We start from the raw sequence: 23,311 nt of genomic DNA on the forward strand, positions 1-23,311 counted from the left end.
ATTCACTTTTACGTCGTACAGAATCACGTATGATCACGCCACCAGTCAGGAGGCAAACCAAAGCATTTGTGACTCATTCTACGTCCTGAGGGGGCGGGAGCATCAACATGGTTGTCATATCGTTAGGCTATCTTTAAACACCCAGGAGCCAATATAGGAAATGCCAAGTCTGAAGAGCTCTGACACCACTCAGCATCCACAATCACGTCACAGCATAAATTACTCACTCTTTCCTATCTATAAATGTGATCTGAAGGCAAAGATTCTTAACAATTAAACACAGAATGTACTGTATTTCATATGACTGTGCTGTTATTATTTGATATGACAAATATTCTCTCAACATGAGAGCATGTTTCATTTAGCTATTATCTCCATTAGTGTTGATAAGTTATATCTATTATCTAAATATGATAAAGGGTAATTACATTGAGAGCCAAGATGAGGTTTGGCAGTTTCTGACATGCAATCTAAAATCCATTAAGCAGATAAATAATCTTACAAACTGTTTGACACTGACGTGAGCGATGGTCAAAGGTAGTCATGTGAGGATATATTTAGCTGTTATTGGTACACAATAAACCCTGGTTGATGATTAAGCAGATGTTTGTAAAGGTTCAGATAAATGCTGAGCAGTCCTGTATCTACCCGGGACACAATCGTAGAAGCAGCCAAGAGAACAGCAGAAACCTTGGCTCTTCTGTCGCTTCATGATGGAGAAATTCACAGCAGTAATCTTTGTCCTTATGGTTTCATGCATCTACAGGACGTTGGGTAAGTACCCACATACTTCTGTTAACATTATAATTCATCTCTGACATTTTGAGAAATACTCTTGTTTGCTGTTAGAGGAGGAGGAGAAGAACACAATATCTTTATGCCCACTACAGTGATAAAGTTATAGGATATTTAACATTTAGGCACGTAGCAGCATGTGGCTTTGTGTCTCTAATTCATTTTAAGATAATTCATGGTTGTTTGTTTTCACAATCAAATAAACATTGCTAACTATGATGAAGGTTAATGTTGAACTGAGTTGTTGAATAAGAGCAGCAACAATAGACCTTTTTCACAGCAGCCATTTTGAGATAACACAGATGTTATCAGTTATACTAATTAAGATTCTGTTCTGTTCAGGTCAAACAGAGTCAAGGTGCTGCTATTGTGCATGTTGGCTCACTAGGAAGGCCCTGCTACACTAAATGGAATGGAACCGTATTCATTATTATTAATTAGACCTGTGTTTACCTGCTATTTCGTGTCAATATGGTTGCCGTGGGAAAGGTCTGTTGTCCCCTTTGTAAAATAAAGAACGGACGCTTAAATCTGAGTAAACATAAAAAGAAATACAATTCAAAACGGTTGTCGAATCAACTTAATATCTCAAGGTTATTGAACATATTTTCTTGAGTTATGTTAGCTTGACATCTGACTTAACAAAAAAAGAAGACTTTAATTATTCTATCTAAGTTAAAGAAGCAATATGTAAGAATTGGCCACCTGGTGAAAAAAGGGGGCAGCATATTACTAGAGTAACCGCAAATCGCTCCTAACTGTAGCTGCCATTAGCAAGTTAGCTCAGTTAGCTGTGAAGCTAGCGGTCCAGTCAGGATCCCAGGACGGGATGGGGCTAGCTGGTTAGCATGCTAACTTCAGTAGAAGTTAATTTCTAACTAATCATTCACTTAATGTTGTGTGTTTCAACTAAAATTCTTACATATTGCACCTTTAATCCAAAATATTTAAGGCATCAGTTTTAAAATAAAACTGGAGGCACACTGCAGACTACATACTAAAGACCTCTTTCTCCTTATTCTGGACAGGACAAACATGTGAAGGAATCTGTGGGGCAACATCAGACACATGTTCATGCCACCCAACTTGCGTCAACATGAAGACCTGCTGTCCAGACTACAGAGACTACTGTGTGGAAACTTTACCATATTCTGGGACCATTTTGGGCGGGACAGATTTTATGGTCCTTGATGCAAGTTTCAATGAGAGTTCCAAGATTAAATGCATGTAAGGCTTTCTTTTGTTCCTCTGTGTTAACAAGTTCTTTAACCTGTGACGGTTATACCTTTGAATGAATTAATTTTCACAATTATTACATTACAGAGGTGAAGTACAGTATATAAACTTCCTTATCATTCTTTTATAATGGCAGGTTCAACAAGGACAACAAGTCCATCACTGAAGGATATGTGGATGAAAACAGTAGAGCCCATTGTATCTCCCCGCTCCTGTACGAAACAGGCTGGGTTCCTTTCGACCTCTCCTCTGATGACGGCGTGACATTCAACAGAACTGGAGCCTGGCTGTCAGGTACGATAATTGGCGGATGACCTCAAAACTCCTTCTTAAATTAACAATGAAATTCCATTTGGTGTTGAAATGACATTAATATCTGGTTTATTTGATTCAAATGTGTTGCTACAGTACACTCTGGCAAGTTAGATTCTAAGTTTAAGGCGACAATGGTCAACTCAACCAAATGGCAGTACTACGGCACACCGAATGTTGGAGGCACCCTTGAGATGACATGGAATAGCTCTATGGTCAGAGCGGACAGGGTCAATATAGAGCTCTGGGGATACAGGGAGACAGGTGAGTACACTATATGAACTTTTGAGGTCACATGGCTGCTAATCAAAATGGGTAAAAACACTGAATCGTGTAAAACGTTTCTCTGTAGGTAAACCCTATGGAAACGACTGGAGAGCTGAGTGGAGCTTTCTGTACTCGCTGGCAAAGAATTACTCCAACAACGGTTCCTTTAGCTTTTTGCCCCAACCAGCAGCGGATGGCTTTTCAAGTTGGGAGCTTGGCTCTGTACGTGTCAGCCCCAGCACCTCCCCTGATGGATCGTGGTATGTACAAACATTTCCTTTAATAGACCATATTCACACAGTGGCCATTTTCCTCTAAAAATCACTATAATTTCACTGCTTCCTGATTCGTTGACAACCGATTAGCTTCTATTACAAAACAGCTAACATTAGCATTCACCCACATTTCTAGCTAACGTTACTGTTTGATAGTTTTACATGATACGATTAGGATAGGTATAAATTGATTCAGAAATATCAACACACATCTGAGAGACATTTGTGTAAATCTTGAAGTCAAAAGTACAGAAAAAAACACAACTCACCTCAGATCAAACTTAGCTGAGGTGCCGGAGCCATAAAACATCAAACAAGAACAGAAAAAAGCCTCCAAATATTATTATGCAATAAAGAAAAGTGTGAAAATGGATAGAAAAAAGGAGTCAACAGCTGTGTTTGTCGTGTTTCATTTAGGAATGTGCATGCCATGTGGACTGAGGATCACGCTCTGGCCTGGCAACTGGACGAGACGTTCAGGCAGGACTCGGCAGCTTGGGCCCTGGACAAATGTTTAGCATGGGATGAGCTGGAAAATCAGCTGCCCAACTTCCTCAGTGAGATCATAGACTGCCCCTGCACCCTGGCTCAAGCGAGAGCAGACACAGGAAGGTTTCATGTAAGTGTAAAGAGTAACATGTAGACTTTGCAGCAATCACTTGAAACAGTGGTTTAATGATTAAACACCGGCATGGCACATGCACATAAAAAATAATGGTACATAAAAGCAGAAATAGCATAAACAAGCACAAATTAATTAATACACAGCCATGCAAGGGTGACGTATTTTGTAGGCTTTGTAGGGCAGTACAACCAACTACCAGGACTCTCGATGCTGATGAACCCAATGCCGTGATGTTTTTGGCTGACAAACCTGTTCAGAAGCCAGGACACAGTCATAAACAAAACAAACATTTTGGACGATGGTTTGTTGACATAAACATGTTATGAACATGACCTTTATAACTTCTCAAAGGCATATCCGACCCATTCAAAAACCCTATTGAGTTCAAGACGAGGGAAACGGAAGTGCAAACTTAGTTCTGGGTTTTAGACTATCATTACTTCATTTCAAGTTAAATACGAAACATAGATGTAGTGCAGCAAGTCCTAGATGAAGTGGACAGGCATTTCATAACAGTATGGGAACTTGATTGTATTATTTTATTGTATGTTCCAGATGAAATTATGTAATGACTTTATGTGGTTATGGCAGCTGTAACCTTTTGCTAATGCCCACTTTATCAGTTAGAAGTCAAGGAGAGGTCTTTCATTATTGTTGTATTTACAAGCCAATGAACACGTTTCCTCGTTGCCTCGTATCTAAGAACTTACAGTTCAGGTTAGGCAAACCCATTACTATCTGTGACTGGCAGGTGAGTGACTAGTACTGTCTTAAAACTGCATGTGTGCAGCTAGTGACTTATTGATGAGGATTCAGTGTTAAGCATTTCTTACTGCTGTCGCCTTGTGGACAAGCAAAGTGGAAAAACCCATCAGTGTGTAAAGTCACAGTTTAAGGGGGCTTTGTTTAATTGTTTTAACAGACTGACTACGGCTGTGATATAGAGAAAGGGAGCGTGTGCACCTACCACCCTGGGAGTGTTCACTGTGTGAGGGCGATACAAGCCAGGTGAGTCTTGACTGTTAACATAACCGGTCAAGTTTAGGTGACAACATCATATTCAAAAGATGATGAATTCATTTATAGTAGTTGAAGGTAAAACAAAGAGGGGGCAGCATATCACTACAGTAACCACTAACTGTAGCTGCCATTAGCTCCGGACAGGGAGCTTGGAGCACAGGGGAAGTGTTAGTGTGTACACCGCTAGCACAGGAGTCTAGACCGGAATAGGCTGGGATTATTAATTATAATTATTAATTATATAATTAATATAATTATGAAGTAGTTCACTGTTGTGACAATATTTTGGAAATTTATCAACAGTCCTAAGTATGGAGCAGGACAACAGTGTTGCTATGACAGCACGGGTGTTCAGGTCCTGACCTCAGACTCGATCGGGGGTAGCACTCCAGACCGAGCCCACGACTGGGGCTCACCTCCATTCAAAAATCCACCTCGTGTTCCCGGACAGTCCCACTGGGTCTATGACGTCCTCAGCTTCTACTACTGCTGCCTGTGGTCCGACCACTGCCACTACTACTTCAAACACAGGCCGTCCAGTGACTGCAGGACCTACGAGCCACCCAGATCAGGTGAGTTAACAATGGCGTTACTTTTGTTTTGTTTTTCATAAGGTTATAATTTTCTGTCAAGTCTTATTTTTTTTTTTGCGTGTGTGTGTGTGTGTAATGGCAGCTATGGTGTTTGGAGATCCCCACTTCGTAACATTTGACGGTGTGAGCTACTCCTTCAATGGCAAAGGGGAATACACTTTGGTGACCTCAAAGCAGCCACACAATCTGATAATCCAAGGCAGAACAGAGCCTGTGAATGGTGAGAATGATGACAAATATTTCTGTATATAAACGTTTTGTCACTATTCCCCTTCTCTACGTCACTGCTCTCATTCTCTCACTATTAGGAACAATTAAAGCAACAAAATTGACTTCTGTTGCCATGAAAGAAGAGAACTCTGACATCATTGAGGTGCGACTCAGCGGTCACATCGGCCTTGAAGTGCTGCAGAATCAAAAGACCCTCTCCTTTACTGAGCAGAGCTGGATGGACCTTCATGGTGAGACCCTGACTTGTGATGTTCCCCTCTTAAAGGTCCTATTTGAAAAAAAAAAAGTTGATTTCTGAGTCTCATTCCTAAAAATATACTTTACTTTTTTCATGTTCATGAACCGGCTTTATTCTAAACAAATATCTCTTCTAGGTGTGTTTGTGTTTTCTCCGACCCCTACAAATGTGACCGTGATGTTCCCCTCTGGAGCCGGGGTGGAAGTGCGGGAGAGAGCTGGAGACTTGACAACCACAGTGCTCCTGCCAGAGGAGTTCAAAGACGCAACTCTCGGACTGCTGGGAAAGATGAACGGTTACGCCAAAGACGACCTCGTTCTCAGCAACGGTGAACTTGTGCGGGACCAAAGCAATCCAGAAGAGCTGTTCAGCTTTGGAGCAAGCTGTAAGACATTATTCACAACGTAGATTATGTGCTGTTATTCAAAATTCATTCATGTCTGTTGTGAATTTACTTATATATAAGATGTTTAATGGAACTTGGGAAAGTGTAGTTAAATAGGCATAAAGTTAGATTACATTAAGATTGTGTTCTTGCATCATGACTTGGATTATGTGATGAAAATATGAGGTATCGTTCACGTCGTGAGAACCAACATGCTGACCATTTTATTGTGTGAAAAGACAGTGTAGCTAATGATTAAATTGGCATGAAACAAATTGACTTGAGGCTAACTTTAGGACACTATGACACTAAAGCTGGCTTCAGCCAGGTTTAAAAGGGCAAACTACAGTCGTAAATGTATTTTTACTCACAGTGGAAATTATCATATCGAATTGTTAGTCAGGAACAATTAAACGCACGTCAACAAAGTTTAAGGTCCTTGAAAAGCCGCCAAAGTTCCTCTTATCATTTCTCAGTTTGTACATCCTTGACTCCTTTCCTCGCCTCCTCTCCTCATGACCTAATCCCTCCCACATGAGGTGTGAGCAGAGGAGACAAGGTAGAGGAAGGCGAGCGGAGGAGGTGCTTCGGAGCACCTTTCCTGCTGCATGTTAGCTAGGAAGTAGTTAAATGCTAACTTTAGCTGTTGCTCTCTCATTTCTTTGTCATACTGCTTCACTATTTTGGGAAAACTTAAAAATTCTCGTTTTATGACATATGAGCAGATAATGTTGTCTCCCTTTAAATTTAAAGCACTTTGTGGTGGTAAGTGTGTCTCTCTTTTTTTTTGTCTTCCAGGGACTGTCCTCAACAAGTCTGCCTTGTTCACGTATGATAATCAATACCTTATAGACAATTATTTAGATGCCCCCAGACATGACCCGAGCTTTATTCCAGTGTTTACTGTCCCTGAGAACCCAGATGATCCATTAGCCAATCAGGCTTCTGAGATATGCACTGGAGAGGGCTCTCAGTTCTGCAGGTAGGAGAAGAAAACTTTTATCCACTTTTACTCATAATAATATACAAATAAAATATTACTATGTTTTTTTATGATACAAACACATTTTTGTCAAAACAAACCTGTACTGAAATGTTCTCAGTAAGAAGGAAGTCGATGTATTTGTCATTTTCTGATCAGTACCTCTGTCCTATAGGTACGATATCCTTGTAGGCCGTAGTCCGCAAATGGGAAATGCTACCAGATTATCTTACCAGAGTCACATTTCTCTTGTGCGGGATCTAAAGCCAGGTGAGTCTAAGAACATTTCCAGTTTTGATTATGTACAAAATGTACTCGGTTTCACGGTGTTAATTATTGTTATATTGGGCAGTGGTATCCTGCGGATGGCTGCCACCGCCGGTTAGAGGGAAGAAGGAGGGGACCTCATACTTGCAAGGAGCCACGGTGCGGTTTACCTGCGATGACGACTACTCTCTCAAAGGATCGGAGGAGCGCGTATGCCAGGAGAATGGCCAGTGGTCTGGAGAAGAGGCAGCCTGCAAAGTTCCCCGTATGAATAAATGATGAAATCTGTCCTGTCCAATGATTTTGATCTTCACAAATCAGCAGTGGCAAATGTGTGTGACTGTATTTGATTCATCCTCTGGGCACCATGAATATCTGCACCAAATATCATGGCAATTCAGGGAAGCCTCGTTTTACAGAGTCATCTATTCACTATTTCACTATTGCATGTCTACTTTATGTCCGTCTGAATCAATGAAGTCAACTATCTCAACTCATTTTCATACTTACTGTGTTCTGTAAGGAGCGTCTGGTTTTAAAAACATCTCTGTCGTTTTTCAGTAAACACCGTGGGAATGGTGGTCGGGTCCGTCCTCGGAGCTCTCGCACTGATCGTGATCATAACAACAATCGCACTCTATTGCAGAAAAAAGAAAAGGTACGCTGAAGCATCTTCAGTTGACTTATCATGAATCTGTAACACGTCATTCATTTATTTACTTACATATAAAGGTTTGACAGAGGCTATGTCGTGCTATTTACCTGCTGAGGAATGAAAGTAACGTTTTTTCTTTTATTACAGGAAATCTGCCGACTCTGAAGAAGCTATGAAAATTGAGGCCTTCTAAACCCGAGTCTTGCCCTGCTGCCGTACTGTACATATATATCTTCATCGTTCCTACATGCTTAACTATATGCTTCGACAGAGACTCACAAAGCGCAGCTTTAGTGCAATAGAGATGTCACATGTTGGTTGTAAATCTTGTAAACATCTGCAAAGATCTAGACTTGCCAGAAGGATGAGCAAAGGTCCCTGCACAGTTAAAGAGTAACCACACACTGAGAGTTCAGTGGGTTGAAATATTAACCTGTGATGCACTTTTGACCACACCTGACATTACAGCACAGCATTGTGAGCTAATAACTAATAACTGCAGGTTTATTGTTGACGGAAAACACTTTGGCAATCAAGGTGTAATCTGTGTAAAAGTAATAAGGCCTTAATCAATAACTGAATGGATAAAACTCCTGTCAAAGGTGAACACATTACCGATGCAACCTTCTAGTATCGAAACACTGTTATTTATAAATGTGTGAAGAAAAAGGTTATCTTTGGTCAGCTCTTAAGATCACCAATGTTTACAGAGAGACGAGTAAATTCATCTGAACTGTGTATTTAGAAAAAGTGGATATATTGACGATTTTCATCCGAATTGTGTTGTTGTTATACAGTTTGTTGGAAAATAAAGTTTTTTAAATACAGTATTTTGTGTCGCTTCATTTCTGGGTGAATCTCCTGTTTGACTCCTGCGAGCTCTGTAACCACGACTCTGAAAGCAGATGACTACAGTTTATGTACACAAATATTGTGCACTGCTAATATTCCAGTCTGTCAACTCTTTGGTTATAAAATCACGTAACTTGAATCAATGAGATTGCAAACAAAGGTCAAGGCAGTGTGATAACTCCAAGCATTACTGTATGGGTTTGCTTACTTCAGCTATAGTTACTGTATTTCTACTCTGTATTACTCAATTTATATGCGGTTAATGTCTTTGACTGACGCTTTGGATGAGCGCAGATGGAAAAGCGACAGATATCGCCTCATTTATAAATACCATTCCTCTTTGAGAGCGAAAGGCTTGATTTATTAAGACGTGGCTCTGGATGTAAAATTCCTCACCGACGCTCGACTGCGTCAATCTTTCAGCCAATCACTTTGTCCTGGATGTAAACATGTCTTTCACATTATAATTTGCCCCGCATACCCATCGCATGACAATGACGAGTTTTTCCTCCTTCAATCTTGTGTTTTGAGCCTGGAAGTAACCGTGTTGTTTACTGTGTCCCTCTGAATGTACGCGCTGTTCCCTCACATAACACAAAGCTGTGATTTCTGTGGACAAAGGGCACCAGTATGTGACAAGACTGCAGAGGACACTGCTGAATAAACTGTCTGCTTGCTGCTTCCAGAGTCATTCACCAACAACTTGCCACAGACACTCCAGAGATATAAATACAAATGATTAGCATTGTCCTCTCCATGTCCCGGGGCAACGAAGGAGTAACATCGCAGCTCATGCCATACCAAGTCATTCTCACCCCTTAGATCACACTTAATGCTGGACAAGTGTTAAAATGAATCAGCTGGGTATATAAAGTGTGTGAGTGGAGCATTACAGATGCCAAAGCAGCCTTTTCCCTCAGACCTCCAGCTCACTTTCTGTCCAGGATAAAAATACAGCTGCCCCTTTGTTTAGTGTTCAGGTCATCAATCTAGACTTGTTTGTCCCCGTCGAGCTGCAGGCTTTGCACTTTCAACGTCCCTCTCCTTCCCTCTGAGCTTATTTTCTAGGATATGGGTGAGCAAAATAAAATATTATCCCGTCCCATTTTCCGTCGGGATGTGAGCTGGGATCCTTTCCCAAACTGGACGCAGCCGAGCCGCATCTTCGCACAGGATTTTGGCCTCCCTCCTTTCCTTGAGCCCAGTGATCTGGACTGGTTAGACTGGGCAAAGAGGAGACTGGGGTCTTTCAACTGGCCTGGGTACGCACAGACTCCTCTTCTACCTCCATTCAGCGGTCAGCACCCTGCGGCGTCGAACCAAAACAGGCAGCTGACAAGTGGAGTGTCAGAGATCAGGACAGGGCAGGACCGCTGGAAGATTAACCTGGACGTCAATCACTTCTCACCTGAGGAAATTACAATCACAACCAAGGACGGTTATTTGCAGATATCAGGTATACTGTGCATGTTCTCTGATTGTCCCACAAGATATTTGTGAGATATGAAACAAATGATGTGACCAACCTCAGGTAAAGCACATTTTTTACTCAACATTGTTTTCATTATTTTTGTTGTTCCTCACAAGGAAATCATGAAGAAAGGCAGGATGAGCACGGATCGGTTTCAAGGTGCTTCACCCGGAAATACAAGTAAGTTGTCTCTGAGAAAATTAGGAAATTAGAACGATTGAATCCATCTAAGTACCCTTCTCTGCATGATTTAAAGAGCCATCTCACACCAAGATCAAAAATACATATTTTTCCTCTTACCTGTAGTGCTATTTATCCATCTAGGTTGTTTTGGTGAGAGCTGCTTACTTTTGGAGATTTGGCTGTAGAGATTTCTGCTTTCCATTAAATATAATGGAACGAGATGGCACTTGGCTTGTGGCGTCCCACCAAAACGAAAATCGAAAAACTTAACAGCAATGTCTCTTTCCAGAAGTCATGACTCGGTTACTCAACAAAATCCACAGATCTTGTTTTGAGCAGTTTCACATAGGAACTATCCCCAATATATGTACATCTGGCTGACGTCAGCGCGAGTTACGTTTGAAAGTCTCAGAGACGTCTCGGCGAGGTCTTCCCAATCAGCAAACACTCCCCATACTACGTCTTCCTAATGTAGCTTCTATTCGTTCGACATCTGCACGACGTATGAGTGATTTTCTTTCTGTCAAGCTAGCCTACAGACTGCCAACTGCATCACTGCGCAAGAAGAGGCAGCAAGAGACTTAGCTAAGCTAGCTAACGGATCTCGGCGCAAAAGGAAGCGTGCGTTCTACTGGTGAACTGGAGGCTACTTTACCGAGACAACTAAGCTAGCTAATATTACAGCTAAAGCCAATGATAATGACATTAATGTTTACATCCCGCGCTTAGCTAGTTTAGTTGGCTTGGTAAACTAGCCTCTTATTCATGAGCAGCCTAGCCTAGCCGTTTCCTTGTGCGAGGTGAAACGGTTGGGGGATGTAGTTCGGTAGAAAAAAGTAGTTCCCTCATGAAACCGCTCACAACAAGGTCTGTTGATTCAGCAAGGCATCATTTCTATAAAGAGACGTTGCTGTTGAGTTTTTCAAATGTATTTTTTTGGTGATTTGAGCAGCACAAGCCGAGTGCCATCCAGTTCCATTATATTCAAGAGAAGGCAGACATCTCTATACGGCTGATATCTCCAAGACTCGGCAACTCACGCTAGAAAACGATCTAGACAGATAAATAGCGCTACAGGTAGGAGAGAAAAATATGTATTTTTGATTTTCAGGTGAACTGTCCCTTTAATGTAATTGCTATGTGTTGTATTTGCAGTCCTACTAAAGAAATAAAGTTGTTGTGATGAGGCAACAATATAAAAGGTCTGCTCAGCTGTAACATGACTTAGATTTGCTTAATTTGGCGTGTCAGCTGCTGATAAACGTCCTCTTCATTTCTTAAAGACTGCCACAGGGGGTGGACCTGCAGCACATCAGTTCTTCGCTGTCCGGTGATGGAGTTCTGTCCATAGAGGCCCCTGCCCCCGGCACATCCGTCAGCGCCCCGATCAATGAGATCGTCATACCTGTTCAGATCAGACAGACGCAGGACTGTGAAAAGGGAAACCAGTAAAGTAGTCTAAGTCTAACAACAAGTTTGTTTTCATGCTATAAATACTATCTAATACTGTATCATGCATTGTCACAAGTATAGCATCATAGCCCTGGTTACTTTTGGTTTCCAAATAAAAATGCAATGCATCTATGTAACACAGAGCTGACTTTGAAAACAATTAATTGTTTTTGCTTGTCAACACTTATAAAAACTACATGTTAGCAGCTGTAGTTGTGACCTTGCATGACCTAAGGGATTGCTGAGATGATGGCTGACAATACTGGCCGAAAATGGACAGTGCAAGTAGGTTTAATTGTCCCAGACATTGGTTAATATTTATGTGTAAGCTATGGCACGACAGACAGGTATGTATGTCAAAAAGTGTTCTGTGTAAGAGCGTAACGTAATGGAAAAATGAAGAATTTGGTTGAATTTGATTTTGCTTTTGAGGAGGAGAGACGCTATAAAAGCTGTGGCACGGATTCATTGTATGTGTCTCCACTGAACGGTACGTTGATGTATCGGATAAGGAGCCTAATGGAGCTGTCCTCATATCATATAATCTTCATAAATGTATTAAACAGCTTCTGCCATTTAAATAAAAAATAATATTATTTTCCCCTTCAGTGTCTTTTATTACTGATGTATTAGTTGTCAGATTAAAGGATTAGTGGAAATCGGTGTAATCTGTATTGATAATTCATCTATTTCTCGTGGCATGCCGAATGGTCCACAAGAGGGCGCTCAAGTCCTGTTTAGTGTTAATATTTGGACTTTTTGGTCGACAGTATTTAAGTTATTTTTATTTGTGTAGACCTTCACAGTTCCTCTCCAGAACCTTGACACAAAGACGTTTATCTACATCTTCTTATTTAGCTGTCAGAAGTTTATTACAGTGACTCGATTAGTTAAAAGATTTGCTACAAACATGTTATCAGACATTGAAGTGGTTCCCAAAGTGGGGTCCTTGAGGGAGTTCCAGGGGTCCCTAACAAAAAAAGGGTCAATATTTCATTATTTTCACTATAATTCCATCTTTACTATAAGTAACACAATGACACAATGTGTGACTATGTTGGTTATGGATTTCATACACTTTTAAAGCAAAATTCTTATCTGATGGGAGATCCTGCAACAAAATCTTATAAAATGGGGGTCTGTGGTGTAAGTCATGTCAGTTTAGAGGTTTGTTTGAGAACCACTGTTGTACAGTATATTGCACTGTGGTCAAATGTGACCTTCTACATGACTTGTGATGTCAAATTTCAAAGCAAATGAAAGCTGAATGAAATTATAGTATTTAGCTGCTGAAAAAAATGTACACATTAATGAAAAGGCTGCTTCATTTCAGCAGTGCAATGAAAGCTGAAAGGATCCGGAGTAAAAGTAAGTTACTAAACTGATCTGATGAAGGCCACTCCAAAGGCAACAGTGACATCTGGTGTCTGAACTGGGTGTTACATGTTAATGTAACTAAACTACTGTATTTGTACAGTATGGCAACACATGGATTCATTCAATGTGGAAAATAATAAAAAAAAATAGGAGGTGTAGTTAAAAAAGAGTGTTTTTTTAAAAAAAAAATGTGTACACTGATCTAATGATTGCCTTCTTGGTTTGTTTGTTCTGACTGGCTGTGACATGCAAGTACTCCAAAGATCACTTAAGAGTGACTTGATGAAGTAACAAACAGTGATTACAAAAAGCAAAAACATTTTCTCCCTTCTTTCGTTTCTTTCTTTCGTTTGTGCTTCCTGACCAATGCAAAGGAATCTCCATCTCAATTAATGTGTCCGTTCAGAGAAAGAAGAGATCAAAATATCCTAAAATAATCCCAGATAATAAAGTTACCTTTGGCAAACAGACCATTAACATACATTAACGCGTCCAGCAGATGCTCGGTGACACCCACTGAGTCACTCTGTGCTGCAGCCCCATCACTTGCACCTTCAAAAAGCTCGGCATCCTTCCTCCATCCACTGTCAACTTCACGTTCAACATTCAGAAGAACCTTTATTTATCACATTCACACTTAATACAACATAGTGAAAGTTCATAAATTGTGATTTATGTGAAGGTTAAATTAAGGTGATTTAACAGGTGTCATTTGACGCTTAAATATCATACATCAAAAGAAGCAGCCGGAATGATGCTCACACACTCAACACACCAACACATACAAATGGAAAGTAAAGTAATCATACAGCCGCAAAAACCTAGCCTGAGTAAATAATTGTGAATAAAATGTAATCATATTCCGCCTGTGCAAAATTACCCTGATTAACATTGTATTGAGATGTTGCTATAGCTAGCTAGGTGATTGTTAGGTGGCTGCAATGATTTAATTAGAATTACTAGTAGTATTGATAGTGCTGATAGCAGCAGTGCATTGGATACGTTGAAATATACGTATTCAGCACCGTGGACAGAGGCTGCAGTTAAATGTTTGTCTCTGTCGCCCTCTAGTGGCCACGTGGAGTAATGACAGGAATAATAACTCTGGCCCTATGCTTCGTTGTTATAAAATATAAAGCAAGATAGTGATTCAATCTAACTGGACAAACTGCACCGAGTGTGTTTACAGGTCTTGGGGAGTACTACTGCATATGTGGGGTATAAAACCTTTTGTGGCTCCAGAGGCATTGTGGGTAATGTAGGCACCAGATTTGACATGAGGTGAAAACACTGCTGGTGATACGGTGACCGTCTCTGAACCAAGTTTCATTTATATTAAAAATACCTAAGCGCCTGTATAAACTAGATTAGTTAGTTAGCTAATCTAGTTTATGTAGGCCTTAAGCTAGCTAGATAGACAGTAAATTAGCCTTTCTATCAAACTCTGGCCTATTTTCAGAAATGTTATCAATATGCACTGTCCCTGTCAAATAAAGTAATAAAATAAATATTGCTATTAAGTAAAATGTGCATTAGTCATTGCACATTCAGTGTAAAATGATGAAGTTAATGATAATTGGCTGCATGCTAACAGTCAGTGGAAATGTGTTTGTTTGCAGGATGCCAGATATCAGAGAGAGGAGGACAGACAAACTGTAATTAAACAGCTTCCAATTTTTTGTCAAATAATGTGAAAGAATGACGAGTTACAATAACGTGAATGATAAATTATGTTTTTTAATTTGAAATATTTGACAGATGAGTTTTGCATCCTGTGCATATTTCACAAAACCACTAAAACGCAAATCAGCCCTCCAGTGTGAGCGTTTTTTGAGGGAATTGGGAAAATTGCACAAAAAAAAAAAAAAAAAAAAAAAAAAAAATGTCACACCTGTCCCTGGTCTCCCCTGTGTGATCTCCATCAGTGGGCATTGTTCTGACAGTATTAGTGGATTTCTTCAGTGATATTTCTCTTTCCTACCAAAGCATCTTGTGACGGGAGTGTGATACTGAGGAAGTTTAGGCTTAGCTGAGAGGTGCCTGTAGTATTGCGGTGTCTCTTTAAAGGAAGGGGGAGTGTAGAAGAGGGACAGAGGAAAGAGATGAATAGAAGGCACCAGAACCACCTACCATGACCAAGTGCGCTGTAAATGTAGGACAGAAATTCGAGTGGAATACAAACGGATCGTCAGGCGACATATTCGAGGGAAAACCATGTTTGGATGTGCCTTATCTGATCCCAGTATTTTTCAACATGGTACCACATGCGATCATTGGAACACAGGGAAAGTGATTTACCTCCCAAACATTTCTTGCATTTTGAAACGGAAAAGGAGAGTGGCGGTAAAATACATCCCTGTGCTATCTTTCTCCGATTATCAATGGTAGGCATTGCATAATTCACCCTTCTCCACCGGAGCCGCTCGGTTCCTCCTCTTTGGGAAGAGGGGGACGCCAGGAGAAAAAAAAAAAAAAGAAAAAAAAGAAAGAAAAAAAAAAGACGACTACATCCAGTAGCTGCCTCCTCGGTGGTGCCTGCAATTGTTTGGCAATGCCCTTTTCTCTGTTAGGAAGAACTTGCAGACAGTAGCGGGGGATCAAGCGGGGGAAGGATGCATTTAAAGCTGGATGTGTGCTGCATTCAGGGAGATTCGGCAATAACAGCAGCTCTAGCAGGAACGGCGAGTGCGGCGGGCCTGGGAAGCACCCAGCCCCACTATCTCCTCCTTTTCCTCCCCCCCTGCAGGACCATGCTTGCGTGAGGGATGAGGCTGTGCACAGGGACACCAGGCCAGAGCTGCGGCCTACTTCTCACAAGAGCCGGTCTCTCACCGACTGCAAGATCTGTGAACACATTGCCACCATCAAATCAGCATCTTTGGTACGCGGCTCCCCTCTCTGCGCCGTTTGCATAGGAAATACGTGCGTGCGTGCGTGTGTGTGTGTGCGCGCGCGTGTCAGTGTGTGTGTGTGTGTGTGTGCGTGCGTGCTGGCGGCGGGGGGGGAGGGAAGGAGGGGGGGAGGAGGTGAGGAGGGGAGGGAAGGGGTGTCTGTGTTCTCAGCTGTACATCTGTAGTCATGGCAACCGGATCCTGTTAATGGATGTCATTTTTTCCATCCTCAGCTCCCCTCTCTGCCTCTGCTTTTATGTGTGCGCGTTGCATTTGTACGTACTCCGTATAAATCTGCCTGATGTCTGTTACCAATGAGATTTAAATGGTGCATTTCCACGTCCTCTCTCTCTCACGACAGTCTTCGACAGTCCCTTCACAGACAGTAGTGGTGTCATATAAATGTGACTTATTCATCAGGGATGCTGCTGAATTGGTTAATTAATGGTTAATGGGATTAAACAGCAGAGGCTCTGACCTCTTTTGTGTGACACTGACGCTGGATATGTCAGACTTCTGTAATATTTATCAACTCTTGTTAAGTTATCTGGTTACCGTGGCTGTGTCTCTCCTCTACGTGGTCTCTTTTTAGGCCATATCCTGTGACTTACCAGCTATCTGTCTTCATTTTGCTGCTCCGTTTCTTTTACTTCCTGCTTCCTGTGTCCCCCCCACCCACCCCCCCACCCACGTCTAGGTCATCAGGTAGATCCAGGAGCATGAGCAGGACTTTGAGCTGCGGGAGCAGATGTCTGGGTATAAGCGCATGCGGCGGCAGCACCAGAAGCAGCTGATCGCCCTGGAGAACAGGCTAAAGGCCGAGATGGATGAGCATAGGCTCCGGCTGCAGAAGGAACTAGAGACACATGCAAACAACACTTACATTGAGCTGGAACGACTGGCCAAACGCCACGCTGCTCAAACCGACAAAGAGGTAACAGCCTCAGCAGCAGGTGTTATTTATGAATGAGGTGGAAACTACAGAGGGTTTTTAATTCACTTCAAGACAAACCTGTGTCTGCGCCGGCTTTCTTGACAGTTTGGAGATCAATGAAGGGTGATAATTTGAATGTTTTAATGTCTCATCACAGATGAAGTCAGTGGCAGCTGAAGAGAGGAGGATCCAGCAACAGATTGTTGCTCAGCAAAAGAAAGAGCTGACTACTTTCTTAGAGAATCAGAAAAAGGAGTACAGGCTCTGCAAAGACAAGATCAAAGAAGTAAATATCATGAACAAACACGAGTTTATTATCTCCTGCATTATATCCGTTCAACATGAAACACTCTGTTCTGTTGTTCTTGTGCTTTCTATCTGTTGGCGTTACAGGAGATGAGCGAAGACCCTTGTACACCCAAGGAGGAGAAGCAGGAGCGTCTGTCCAGGCACAAAGAAACAATACAGCGCTCTCAGGCTGAAGAAGAAGCTCATCTGTTGGCCCAGCAGAGGCTGGTCTACGACCGGAGCTGCAGGGCCCTCAAACGCCGGAGTCTGGTCAGGAGGCACGAGTTTGAACAGGAGCAGCTGAGAGAGGTGATGTGGTTTCCCTACAATACATAACTGTAAACTGAATATCAGTCAGGATAAGACTGTTGTTGTTTTTTCATAAGATGTTTGGACACAAGGACATTTTGTAAAAAGATCATGATGACCGACTGAAGGCCAGATTCCACAAAGAATACAGCTGTTTATATGAATGGATTTTGATTGATTAAAATGTGAAGGATACTGCTGCAACTTACATTTGGTTTCATTAATTCATTTTTATCAACTCTGACCAGCTTTCAAAAAATCCAAGGGTATTCAATCCACACTTTTCTGATATGAAACAGAAAAAAACAGTAAATTCTCCCATTGGTAACCTGGACTCAGCAAAAATTTGAGTGCAAAACTACATTGACACAGTGGGAAAGGGTCTTAGCAAGGCAGTAAACATGGTGGACTCCAGTACAACCCAGGCTATACTGAAGAAAATAGCTAATTCTTGGAAACATTTTCAATCTTGGCTTTAAGAAATGGTATATTCTAACACTTAAAACAGTGAGATTGATTGGCTGGTCTGTCCACTAACAACTAGAATGCACAATTGTACGTTTTAACTCGTGTTTTTGAAGTGAGTCACATCACCTGGAACAAACAAATATGAACCTTGAAGTAAAAAGTACCTGAGGCATTTGTTGTGGCTATTGTTTAGGTCGTCACTGACTAATTTCATCCGGGTGTCCGACTACTTCAGATCAAAAATTACTCAGAAAATCCTGTAATTGTAAAAGTTATATGTCATCTACATAGATGTATAAAAAAATACACTAAATTCATGAAATATATAAGCAAAATAAATGTGGCCTAACCATAGAAGCTGAGAAACGACCATAGGTGCAATTTTCTTTTGATAATGAGATAATTTATCGCAAGATTTTGACATTATCAGATTAATCAGATATTACAGGTGTCAAGATGACAGAAGCTCGCTGGCATGGCACTCCAGATCTCTAATTAATGATTATATGAAGAAAATATATGTTGTACTTTATATGAGGATAAACAGTTATAGCACAATCTGATATTGCAGAGTTGGTGTTGTTCCTGGGGCATCATAATTAATGTTGCTCCAGGGCCATGAGTGAAACTGACCAATCACATTTTTGTAATGTCATAGCTTAGTGACTCAGGGGAAAAGACCAGGAAAATAGATACATGGGAGAAGTGATATTTCAAACATGTGTTTAACGTTGTGATAGGGTCTTTTTAAACCAAAACTATGCTTTCCCAAACCTAACCAAGTATATTTGTTGCCTCTAAACCTAACCAAGTATTGTTGTTGCCTAAACCTAACCAAGTATATTTGTTGCCTCTAAACCTAACCAAGTACTGTTGTTGCCTAAACCTAACCAAGTATATTTGTTGCCTCTAAACCTAACCAAGTATTGTTGTTGCCTAAACCTAACCAAGTATTGTTGTTTCCTAAACCTAACCAAGTATATTTGTTGCCTAAACCTAACCAAGTATATTTGTTGCCTCTAAACCTAACCAAGTATTGTTGTTGCCTCTAAACCTAACCAAGTATTGTTGTTGCCTAAACCTAACCAAGTATTGTTGTTGCCTCTAAACCTAACCAAGTATTGTTCGAACTTCTTGTCCCAGGAGCTGAACAAGAAGAGGACCCAGAAGGAGATGGAGCACGCCCTGATGATCCGGCAGGACGAGTCCACCCAGGACATGGAGCGCAGGCAGCTGCAGATGCTGCAGAAGCTGCGGATTGAACTCATGCGGCTGCAGCACCAGACGGAGCTCGACAACCAGGAGGAGTACAACGGCCGGCGGCAGAGAGAGCTCCACAGGAAACACACTCTGGAGCAGCGGCAGCAGCCCAGAAACCTCAAGGTGCCTGGAACTTTCTCTTTTTGAAAACTGATTGAGTTGATGTCCAGTAAATGTCAATTCAATGGAAGTTAAAGTTTTTGCTGGTCCAAATGTATCAATCAGTCAAATCAGCAGAGATACTGCACCGCATTTTATTTATTATTCAGTAGAATTATTTTGCATCCATGTTGAAGTCTTTTTGATTAGTAATTAGTGGATTTTAACCCCCTGTAGGCGCTGGAGATGCAGATCAAGAAACAGTTCCAGGATACTTGCAAGGTGCAGAACAAGCAGTACAAAGCTCTTCGGAACCATCAGCTGGAGGTCTCTCCCAAAGGCGACCATAAGAGCATCCTGAAGAGCCTAAAAGAGGAGCAGACACGCAAACTGGCTATACTGGCGGAGCAGTATGAGCAGAGCATCAACGAGATGATGGCGTCACAAGCGGTACGAGGATCATAAACCCTTGACTTATTTGTACAACACATTTGCTCTTCACATCAGAAAAGTTCTGGAGCTCCATTTAAAGCCACAGCTGTTCCGTAAATCTTTTAGCAAAAACTTTCTGGCCCGTAGTTTGATCGTAGAGGCCCAACCTTTGCTTGTTGTTAATGTGTTTGTAACTACCTCTGTCTCGCTGGGTCTCTAGATGCGATTAGACGCAGAGCAGGAAGCGGAGTGCCAAGCTCTGAAGCAGCAGCTGAAGCAAGAGATGGAGCTCCTGGACGCCTACCAGAGAAAAACCAAGTCACAGATGGAGACCCAACACGAGCGAGAGCAGCAGAAACTTGAGCAGAAGGTCTCCATACGCAGAGCGCACCTTGAACAGAAGGTAGGTTTAAGATCAAATAAATACATAATGTGTAAAACAATGACCTCAGGATAGGTAGGCAGGGAGATATATGTTGATAAAACGATTACAGCAACACTTTTACTGTGAGATTTTACAGTTTAGTGCCTAGTGGTGCCTAGAGGCTGCATTCTTAATTACAGCCACAAATACAAAGTGTGGAAGATTTCGAGTTCAGCTACCTCTGGCCCGTCCAAGTGGTTGGTCAGAATTGCGAGGTTGGCAGTTGTTGGGGGTTAACCTCGTTCTGCTGGTGAAGCTCATCGCTGGCAGGTGAGGGTTAGGGTTAACAGGAGCGGTTGGTGACTCTGGAGTCAGTTCTTAACTCAGTAAAGTAGTAAAAAGGATTGCAGTGGACATTGAGACAGGCAGAACACTGGGCAAAAAGGTCACGTTTGTTCATAGGGGTTGTGATAATTGAAAAGTCATGAGGATAGAGGCAGTTATTATCCAAAGACCTTCATTTGTTTTGTTGACATTGGCCTCACATCCTTATTATAAGAGTCTCACAGATCCCAATGCTGTGTGTATGAAATACATTAATAACTGCAAAGTGAACCAATATGTTGTTCGAATACTTGTAGCCATGCGAGCAGTATAGCTCCTGGAATGGCAATGTTATCGTCACTAATGGATGAATTGCCTTTAAAAATGGGCCATCATCAGGACAACATTTAAATCTGTCCAATACTTTGGTTGATTATTAAATACCTGCATAACTAACGTAATCAGCCTGTACCGTAGTTTTATGTTTGTTTACCAAATGTTAGCATGCTAACATGCTAAACTAAGCTGTTGAATACACTAAACATTATAACTGTTTAGCATCAGCATGTTTACAGTGTCACTGTGAGCATGTTAGCATGCCAACACCAGCATTTAGCTCATCACACTGCGTTAAATACAGCTTCACAGAGCTGCCAGCATCGCTGCTGACTCATATCCTTGTTTTTCTTTTCTTCTAACCCCATTACAACCCAATCTGTAGAAAATATTAAAGTAGTAACCCTTCCATTCGCCACAAAATATAAAGCAGTGGTATTACAAGCCTTAAGGAAATATTGCTGTTATAAATTGGTTATGCATGAATAATATATATTTGTTTTGTTAAAAAGGAAATAAGTCTTATCCTAGAAATATGTTCATTTATACAGCACCTTTCAAAATATAATTACAAATTGCTTTATGTTGAAAACAGAGCAGGATACAACACAAAGTGACGTTCACACACAGACTGACATTATGGTCGAAAATGTATTGTACAGGCATACAGGAGAGCTAATACACTGTACAAAATCCAATGTGTTCATCCACTGAGGAGCATGAGTCAGCATTCTGTAGAGTCTAGTCCTCAGTTAATATCATTGCTATGTGCAAATTGGATTTTTTAAATTTAAATTTCTTTGGTGCAAGTGAAAATTATGTTATGAAGTTGCCAGGTCTAAGGCGGACGATGTTTTTATTTTTTATATAAAAAAAAAGAAAGAAAAGAAACCATTTTTAATTTACCATCACTTACTGCAGGACAAATAATCCTCACATTTGAGGAGCTAGAAGAGGTCAAGTCTGGCAATTTTGTTTGGAAATACAACTTGGGGAGGAAGAGCAGGTCGTCCAGTAATCGGAAAGTAGCTGGTTTGATTCCTGGCTCCACCCGGTTGCATGACAAAGTATCTTTGAGCAAGATACTGAGCCCCAGATTTCTCCTGATGAGTGTATGAAAGTGTGTGTGAATTGGTAAATGTGACAAGTGTTGTGAAGCTTGTACACTGGAGTAGACTGGAAAAGTGCTACAGAAATGCAAGTCCATTTACCAGTTATAGATCGATAAATGAAAGTGACATATCAACTACATGTTTCAGTTTTAGAGTTTACACTTAAGGTAAGGGCAGCCACCATTGACAGTAAGATATGTCCTTTAGGAACCACGAATATCTAATAAATTTCATGGTGATTTAGCAGGTAGCTTTTGTGACACCTTATTTTGCAAAACCTCATTTTTGAGTTTGAACTTATTGTCATGAAGTAAATATTGATTGCACAATGTAAAGGTTTTAGAGTGATGACGCCAACTCCGTCAGATCGGTTCCCTATAAACTTGTGATTAAGTCATACTGGCAGTATTTCCTCTTGCTTTCACCCGTCTTGCTGTCTCCATTATAAACTAAATGAATGATGAAACTATCGTTTTGTCCTGTGTTGTCGGTCGTTGATACTTTGAGGAAAATGGAAACAATCCAGTTGTGGCACAATAAGCGGGCAGCAGTTGTCTGTTCTCACTGTAAAGTTACAGTGAGAACAGACAACTGCTGCTAATTTACAATCTGTAAATTAGTGTCCATGTAACAAAATAACGACCATCGTGTTTCTGATTACAGATTGAAGAGGAACTGGCCGCACTTCAGAAGGAGCGTACAGAAAAGATCAAGCACTTGTTGGAGCGTCAGGACAGAGAAATTAACACTTTTGACACAGAAAGTAGAAGCCTCGGTTTTGGAAGCCTGGGATCTCTGGACTTCCCCAAAGAAGACAACAGATGAAAGTGGATTTATCTTTAGAGGACAACATATCCGTGCCCTTTTCACGTCCACTTGACCGTTTGTCACGTCCACGGTGGCAAAGCCGGATATCTTTCTCCATTGCTTTTCTTCTCTCTTAGATATCACATCTTCGAATCGAGGCGTTAACGTGCAATGAGGACTTCTTTTGTGAAACTTGAAAGGGGGGGAAAGTAAAACAAAAGAATCTACAGCGACATGTCAATACGAATCAAAACCTAGTCAGTGTAACTCAAAACAACTTATGTGTTCAAAAACAACAGACTCTTTCCTCCATGCCATTTCCTCCTTTTGGTATGAATTGAATAAATCAGGAAATTTTAGTAAAAATTGGCACTTTGATATGTTTAAGTAGAAACCCATCATGTTCGTATGATGCTTAATGTGTGTGTTACATGGAGGGACATTGTGGAATGTGAGCTGCGGACTCCCCCG

The 23,311-nt window shown here is 41.2% G+C and overlaps 3 protein-coding genes across 3 annotated transcripts; all 3 read left to right on the plus strand.

The window, feature by feature from the left end:
• The first annotated feature begins 691 nt into the window (after positions 1-691).
• Positions 692-8,708, plus strand: LOC141005920 (sushi domain-containing protein 2-like). The gene is made up of 16 exons (XM_073477984.1): positions 692-774; positions 1,824-2,022; positions 2,168-2,325; positions 2,440-2,607; positions 2,696-2,870; positions 3,303-3,504; positions 4,433-4,518; positions 4,834-5,102; positions 5,206-5,343; positions 5,432-5,584; positions 5,729-5,977; positions 6,776-6,959; positions 7,135-7,229; positions 7,312-7,491; positions 7,788-7,884; positions 8,029-8,708. The coding sequence occupies exons 1-16, from the start codon at positions 711-713 to the stop codon at positions 8,072-8,074; spliced, it is 2,463 nt and encodes an 820-aa protein (XP_073334085.1). The 5' UTR covers positions 692-710; the 3' UTR covers positions 8,075-8,708.
• A 1,096-nt stretch (positions 8,709-9,804) lies between these two features.
• On the plus strand, positions 9,805-11,839 carry LOC141006280 (heat shock protein beta-1-like). The gene is made up of 3 exons (XM_073478431.1): positions 9,805-10,189; positions 10,321-10,384; positions 11,671-11,839. The coding sequence occupies exons 1-3, from the start codon at positions 9,805-9,807 to the stop codon at positions 11,837-11,839; spliced, it is 618 nt and encodes a 205-aa protein (XP_073334532.1).
• Positions 11,840-15,965: 4,126 nt separating this feature from the next.
• taok3b (TAO kinase 3b) lies at positions 15,966-22,858 on the plus strand. The gene is made up of 8 exons (XM_073478266.1): positions 15,966-16,097; positions 16,805-17,041; positions 17,199-17,327; positions 17,435-17,638; positions 19,250-19,489; positions 19,703-19,915; positions 20,118-20,300; positions 22,697-22,858. The coding sequence occupies exons 2-8, from the start codon at positions 16,856-16,858 to the stop codon at positions 22,856-22,858; spliced, it is 1,317 nt and encodes a 438-aa protein (XP_073334367.1). The 5' UTR covers positions 15,966-16,097; positions 16,805-16,855.
• The last annotated feature ends 453 nt before the right edge of the window (positions 22,859-23,311 follow it).

The sequence above is a fragment of the Pagrus major genome, chromosome 12, assembly GCF_040436345.1.
Source record: "Pagrus major chromosome 12, Pma_NU_1.0".
Classification (NCBI taxonomy): domain Eukaryota; kingdom Metazoa; phylum Chordata; class Actinopteri; order Spariformes; family Sparidae; genus Pagrus; species Pagrus major.

Excerpts from the sequence above, each read along its gene's own strand:
- LOC141005920 (XM_073477984.1), top strand. The coding sequence starts at position 711 with ATGATGGAGAAATTCACAGCAGTAATCTTTGTCCTTATGGTTTCATGC. Across the intron at positions 5,103-5,205 it reads CTACGAGCCACCCAGATCAG|CTATGGTGTTTGGAGATCCC; the intron begins GTGAGTTAACAA and ends GTGTAATGGCAG. Across the intron at positions 7,230-7,311 it reads TGTGCGGGATCTAAAGCCAG|TGGTATCCTGCGGATGGCTG; the intron begins GTGAGTCTAAGA and ends TATATTGGGCAG.
- taok3b (XM_073478266.1), top strand. The coding sequence starts at position 16,856 with ATGTCTGGGTATAAGCGCATGCGGCGGCAGCACCAGAAGCAGCTGATC. Across the intron at positions 17,042-17,198 it reads CTGCTCAAACCGACAAAGAG|ATGAAGTCAGTGGCAGCTGA; the intron begins GTAACAGCCTCA and ends GTCTCATCACAG. Across the intron at positions 19,490-19,702 it reads AGCAGCCCAGAAACCTCAAG|GCGCTGGAGATGCAGATCAA; the intron begins GTGCCTGGAACT and ends AACCCCCTGTAG.
- LOC141006280 (XM_073478431.1), top strand. The coding sequence starts at position 9,805 with ATGGGTGAGCAAAATAAAATATTATCCCGTCCCATTTTCCGTCGGGAT. Across the intron at positions 10,190-10,320 it reads CGGTTATTTGCAGATATCAG|GAAATCATGAAGAAAGGCAG; the intron begins GTATACTGTGCA and ends GTTCCTCACAAG. Across the intron at positions 10,385-11,670 it reads TGCTTCACCCGGAAATACAA|ACTGCCACAGGGGGTGGACC; the intron begins GTAAGTTGTCTC and ends CATTTCTTAAAG.